The following is a 7,288-nucleotide window of genomic DNA, read 5'->3' on the forward strand; positions in this document are numbered from 1 at the left end:
CTTGGAGCACGGTCAATGCTTGGCCTTGCAATGGGTGCTTATCTTTAATAGGGATTTTCAGTGCTGAGTGTATTGTTGTTGCATTTATGTTAAATGTAGCTATTCCTATTGGAGCCAGTGTAGGGATTTGATGCCTATAAGGAGTGTTTCCTTGAAGTGCATTCCTTATACAACTGATCAGATAATACTTCCCTATGCCTGTTGTTTCCTGTATAATCATATATAATGCTGCATTCATAACGTTGTCACTATGATTCATGATTATTGCCAATGCTTGCTTTTGTTCTGCTGATAAGGTCTTTTCTGGTATTTTGTCAACAAATGGTATAGGTTCATTTGGGCAATGATTTTTTGCCATGGCTATGAATTGTAATGCCATATCATGTAGATCATTCGGCACTATTATTTCATCCCATTTGTAATTACGATCAAACTCATGCCTTCCGAGCATTTCATTTTCATCTATGTCCATATGACCTGTTATTCCCATTCGTGAGAGTAATTCTCATTCTTGCATTTCCATTACACTTCCTATGTCTATATTATTCTCGATGTCTTCTTCTTCTTCAGTATTCAGTTCCTGTTCGGTGGTACGATTGACATGCCATACACTATAGCTATTTTCATTCATCTGATTCCAATTTGCAATTATTGTCTCACAGTCAAGGCCTATCACTTGTTTTATGTTTCGAAAGTGCTTATATATAAGTAACTCACTCCAGCAAAACATTTCAAAGATTTCTAAATCTTGTTGTGGAATGCTATAGAATTTCGGGAAAACATTCACAATTGCTTTTATTGTTCTTTGTTTCCATTTGGAACCTTTACGAGTTGCTGCATAGGAGTAAGATCTTGCAGATTCTAATAGTGATGTACTTTCTATTTCTATTGGGCATTCTATATAAGAATCCAGACAAGTAAGCTCCAATCTTTTTTCATTCCCTTTTGTTCTTATTCTGCATAGCACTTTTTGACCAACATTCAAGGTTGTGAAAGATCTGTAGCACACAACAAGGGGCAATTTCTATAGCATGTGGCATGTTTCTTGTGCACCAATATCACATTCAACCAGAAGTTCTGAAAGGAATTTTCTATATGCAATTACTGCAACATCTCCTGTCCGTTGGCTCATGGATATTCTTGTTAGCATATCTTTGCAACTCTCTGAAGCCCTTTCTTCTTTTGATGCATATTTGGCAATGTATTTTAAGATGAGTTGTTGTGACATAACAGGCTGGCAATCTATATTGGTTCTCTAGATCGAGATCATTTCTGGACTGTGTATATTTAATCGGTCATCATTTCTTGCTAGTTTATACTCTTTTATGCCATTTGTATCACATGATAATGTAGAGGTTTCTTGCTCTTTCCATGGTGCTTTGTATCGACACTATTTTTTTTCCTTTTTTACGTAAACATGTACCCTCTTTGCACTTTGTGTGTCATTGGACTTAATTAATTATATTGTCATAGTCTTCTGACATGCTTGTGGCTAATATTTCAAGAGTAGTTAGGAGGCATGGATCATCACGGGTAGAGCGATGTATGGTATTATTTCTCATTGATACTTCTCGCATGTTCTACATGCTGATCAAAGAACATTCTTACCTTTCTAACCTCGTCATTATTTTCCCAATCAAGATTGTCCATGTCTGGTGCATCTTGGAGCCAAAGGAATCCATGTATATGGGCCATTCCTCGATGTTGCCATTCATACTTGTACCAGTAATCTTTTGTATTCAATATTTTCTCGATGACTTCTTCACAAAAGATATTAAATCATTGATGCAAGTATAGAGATGTAGTATGTGGGTTATTAATCACATTTTGTAGGCAGTGCTTGTTTGATTGCATTGCTAGAGCCATATCATCTATTAGTAGCTACTATAAAACTAGCCATTTTGTGTCAACCGCACTCAATGTGAAGAATAATGTGGGTGATCCTATTTGGTTAATCATGTTGGATAACTCGGAGTGACACTTGTTCCAATATGGCCTTGTCCCTCTCATTGATGACCCAAAACGCATAAGCTCTTCAGTTAATTGTGTGTCTGCAAGAGTTTTGAGGTGTGCATGAAGGTTTTCAATAGTTGTTGGTATGTTCTCTTCTACATTTTTCTTAATGAATATCATCGCAAGTCCCTGGCTGCAATGGCGCATCATAAGATTGAATATAAAATATCGAAACCTTGGATGCCTTCAAAACCTTTGGTCATAAAACCGTATTAGGTGTAACACATACTCATGCATTTTTACCTCCTTTAATCATGGTTGGGATTGTAGACCAATTCCATTTGGAAAAAGTTTAAGGAATGCTATGCCAAGTAAGCTCTCAGTATTATATTCATTAACTGGAGATGTATACATTGTAGGCCAAGTAATAGTTTCACTTATAGTGTTTTCAAGCTCTAATGCCTGCTTTATGATTTCAAGTTCATGGTGTCTATTTGGCAACTTAACCACAAAAGATGACGTGTTTGGTATTTCATTTTTGGATTCTTCTTCATTAGTTTGATCACTAGTATGTAGGTTTATAAATTCATCATTAGTTTTAATGGTATGTAATTTTTCAAAAATGTTTGTCCTTTTTTTAGGGAGTTCTGACAAGTGATCATCATTGATTATAACATCTTTATAATATGGATCATTTTTTACTTTGTATTCCAATGCATCTCTAACATGTGACCTACTCACATAGCATTCATAATAATTACCTTGAGTATTTAATCGACGTATTGTAAGCACATCTAAGTCTGAAACTCTTTGTGGAAGCTCCTTTGCTATATTTTTATGTCTTGTGGGAAACTAACTGTATGTCCACTGTACTTGTATTGACCTCCATTTGTATGATTCACTTGCAAGACAGGGTTTACTCTAGCAATAAGCATTTCTTCTATCTAAGTTAGCCTTTTTAGGAGTGTTGGCTGCTCACTAGGATCCATGTTATTGCTTACAAAGAAGCAGTGTAGGCCTTTCTCATTAAAGCACCTTCTACAAGTGCTATCAAGGTTTGACGAACAAAGGAGCATGCCTGGGTAGGACTCCTTACACACATGACATGTACTTAGGTTAGCTAGTGTGTATATTCTCTGACGGAATCTCTACAATGCCACTATAAACATTGGATTATCTTTGGACGTAGGCACATGTAGCATTTGTTGTTGGTGTTGGGTAGTTTTCTCTTCTCTTCTCAGTCGTCTACATGTCACAATTTGTTCTTTGTGTTGTGCATAATAATCTTGGCTTCTCTTCTGACAATTCTCTCTTCTTATTTCTATTTGCCTCGGGCTAAGTTGCCTCTTTCAACTATTACAATCGGCCATTTGTAAACAAATTTAATGTTTGTTATTGATATACACATTTTGGGGTTAGATAGTTTATAACCAGGCAATTGAAAATCATGAATGGAAAACAATGGTACTAATACAATACAAGTCAAGTAAAATAATAGAAAGCATCAAGTGTAACATATATATTTTTATACAAGTTTAATGACAAAAACATAGAATCAGATATTTGGAAGAAGGTGTGTTCTAAATAATACATACAACTTTAACAAAGATATAGCTGCATTCGTCTGTACATTGACAATGCTCATTGTATCATATATCTATTTATACAAGTCAAATGATCAAGAAAAAAATTTGAATATTTTGGAATGAGCCATGGATTTGAGTAACACTTAAAAATTTTAACAAATATATATTTACATTCATATACAACTTATTTTTTTACAAAGTGGGCCACAAAGGTTATATCTTGTTTTGTGTTCTATGAGAAATTTACAATCATTGTATAGGCTTGTTTTTTATAATTTTACAATCTATTCCTTCGCTCCCATTTCATCATGCATTTCTTTGATCTGTTCAAGTAAGATATTACTTTTTGCAACAAAATCTACTTGTTCTACCCTAGTAATTGTTACTTTCAACTGTTCCTCTTCATTATATTTTTCCTTCTTGTACGTCAATTTGAAGATGTATTATTTGTTCAGTACAAACTTTATTACTTCCTCAGTATCATTTTTTGCATCCGAGTCGAACTGTAGCTTATACAACATTTCAACAGGCATACTCAGTAGTTGTGTTGCTCCTTCATCAAATGCTATAGCCCATAATGTATCTGTATGGTCTTCTAATTGTATTTGAACTATATATCTATAAGCACATTCTGTGAGTGTCGTCTCACATTTAGAACAATATCAATTTAACTCTTCATTTTGAATTAATCGTTTCTTGCACTCATTTCCATTTATCTAATTGGAGCATGCTAGATAGCAGAATGATTCTGTTTTAATGCGTACCATTGTTGCCTTTAGTATGCAATGATGAGGTTGTCCCATGTACTCTGCTTGTCATCGGTTGTCACAGATTGTCATTTATGTAATTGGCGGGGGTAAGCTAGAATACTTGACTGAAGGTTCATGTGTGTCACTTACATTTTGGTCAAACCAGGTTCTCAATTTATCAACTTCTAATATCATTGGGTTTAGAATTAGGTGTGTATTGCTTGATGTACTCAATACCTTTCCATTATATTCACAAACACATCTACTCTTGATTACTAGGATTGTTGTCTCTTGAAGGTAGTATTTTTGTTGCAGTTGGACACCTTCTTTATCAGATGGTGCTCCCCATATCATAGCTTCTATTGTAGTTCGAGACACATCCCATAGCTTTATGGTATGCCTTATGACCTCTGTTCCATCTCTTCTTCTGATTGTTGAGCTTGGTTCTACATAGATAACAACACCAATAAAATCGATGACTGAATTATTTCTTTGCTCAAGTATTTCATTAATAGGCATGAATGAGAAATGGTTTTTTGGAATGGAAGGGTCATCTTCATAGGGGGTTACTATTGATTCAGGCACAAGAGTTATTTCTATTCCACTATTAAGCTTGTTATAAATTTTATTAGCAGATTTCACAACCCCATCTGAAATATTATACGTAGCTCCAATGTCTATATTACCATAATGTGCATCTACCATATTGTTAAAACCTAATACACGTGTCTCTGTCCCTTCACTGTCTATGATGTCGAAGCTAAACACTCGCCCATTTCCTGTTTTCTTATTGTATTGATGGATTTCTTTCTTTATAGTCACACGAACTTTGATAGTCCACCTTGTTTGGAATGGATTCAAGTTCTTTATAGGTGTAATTATGCTCAATACACCACTTGAACTTTGGGGCCGCTTTACTCCAAATAGTACTTTTGTCTGAGAGAGTGTCCTTGAATTTTGGAGGTTTTCTACTCCAATATTCGAAGTAGGGGTGAGTTGTGCTGCTTGATCCATCTGGTAGTACTGGTCTACATCAAGGGAGACTAGTTCCCCAATCATTTCATGTATCCTAGATATGATCTCTAGACGTATAATTGTAATCCACCTACACATGTTTAATGAAACAAACAATCAACATTACATTTTTTTAGTTCTATAAGCAATTTTTTTAATTTTAATTATTTTTAAATCTAAAAAACACTCTAATAATTAGCTCCTTACCGTGTTTTACTCAATTTGGGATAATTGTACTTTGATAACTTTATTATGGATCTAATCTTAATTTCTTCAGAGATTATGTAATCATTATACTTCTTGGGCAACGTTGCTTTGTGCTTGTGTGTACCATCAGAAATATCTAATCAGAATCACATAGTTTGTTCAGGGTTGCTCCCAAATGTTGATATAAAGAATATTTGGATGTATGGGGACAAGTCTATAGCTCCTTCCACTATAAGTTTGATTGCATTTATAGTTAATGTGGTCATTGTTTGGTTGTTCCTGTAAAGTATTTATTTGTGTAATTAAATAGCATATAGCATAAGATTTAAATATGTTACATATTCAAAATCAATAGGTACAACAAAAAACTTCCATTTTTTAATTACTGTACTATTCAGGGGGCTATACATGACTAATAAATGCATGCAAATGTTGAATAAATTCATTGGAGTTATGCTTTGCTGTTGTTAAATCAATTATTCCATAAGAGTTAGTTGAATTGTAAATCTTGAAGTTTATCCTTACTATTCTAAATGCCTTACCTTTATTTATGGAAGGAAGAAAACTAAAATTGTGGTTATCTTATTACAAAGGGATTTTGGATTGTACATGTAGTCGCTTATAATTTTTCTCAAATGTTATATATATTACATGTATTCAAAACCAATAAAGACAACCAAAAACTTCTATTTTTCAATTTCCATACTATTCAGGGGGGCATACATGCCTAACAAATTCATGGAAGTTATTATTTGGTGTTGTTAAATCATTTATTCCATGAAACTCTCTGTATCGCATTTCTCGAATTGATTCATAGAATGTCTGAAGTACGTCGTATGTTGTTTTGACCGTTTGTATAGCACCCTCAACCTATTCAATCTCCTCATTTTGGAGGTGCTTCGTTTGGCCACATGTCTACCTTAGGTCTTCGATAATTTCATGGCAACTTGCACTAATGTTCTTTGTAAGCATCTCGACTTCACTTCCATTGTTTCCGTTCTAGTCAACAGAGTTTGAGGCAGAGCCCGAAGCAGTAGCGTCTTCTTTTTTCGAGGGCAACAATTGTTGTTCAGGTAAACCACTTGAAATCGTGATTACATTAATAGCTTCATTTAATCGTTCCATGATCTGGTAACACGTAGTAAAAGTATATTGTATAGAAATTAACATGTACTAAATTTCTATTATATAAAAATAATTATTTTTTATCATAAATAGCACAGTAAAACTTATCAAAATAGCTTAAGTTAAAAATACAAGACTCCGTAGAAATTAAAATTCAGGTTAAAATTCAGGTTTTATATCGCTGCCACACCTAAATGAAGTAAGTTGTGGTTAAAAGTAAATAAATCGTAGTTTAGCTATGCCCTAAATACTATAAGAAAAAACTCATGTAAATAGCTTAAATAAACAAATACCAAACCATGTAAAAATTAAAATTGTTCCATTAGAAAAATCTGAAGTTGAATGTGTTGGTCTACCTTCAATCTAAAATCAAACAACCTAAAACCTAGCATTTTATAAAGGAGAATCTAAACATAAATAATATCAAAATACTCAAATGATAAACACAAATTTTCAACAATTGAAATAAATACACTTAAAATTCAGGTTTTATATCGCTGCAATACCTAAACGAATTAAGTTATGGTTAAAAGTAAATAAATCTTAGTTTAACTATGCCCTAAATCCTTAAAAAAAATCTCAAGTAAATAGCTTAAATAAAAAATATGAAACCATGTAAAAATTAAATTTGTTCTTGTAAAAAATTAAAACCAT

General features: G+C 33.5%; 1 protein-coding gene across 1 annotated transcript; it reads right to left on the reverse strand.

The window, feature by feature from the left end:
- Positions 1-505: 505 nt before the first annotated feature.
- Positions 506-5,347, reverse strand: LOC131063063 (replication protein A 70 kDa DNA-binding subunit A-like). Its single transcript, XM_059220624.1, has 2 exons — positions 4,526-5,347; positions 506-631 (listed from the first exon to the last, which is right to left on the reverse strand). Exons 1-2 carry the CDS (start codon positions 5,345-5,347, stop codon positions 506-508), a joined length of 948 nt encoding a protein of 315 aa, XP_059076607.1.
- Between the last annotated feature and the right edge of the window lie 1,941 nt (positions 5,348-7,288).

This window comes from Cryptomeria japonica, chromosome 5 (assembly GCF_030272615.1).
Source record: "Cryptomeria japonica chromosome 5, Sugi_1.0, whole genome shotgun sequence".
Classification (NCBI taxonomy): Eukaryota; Viridiplantae; Streptophyta; class Pinopsida; order Cupressales; family Cupressaceae; genus Cryptomeria; species Cryptomeria japonica.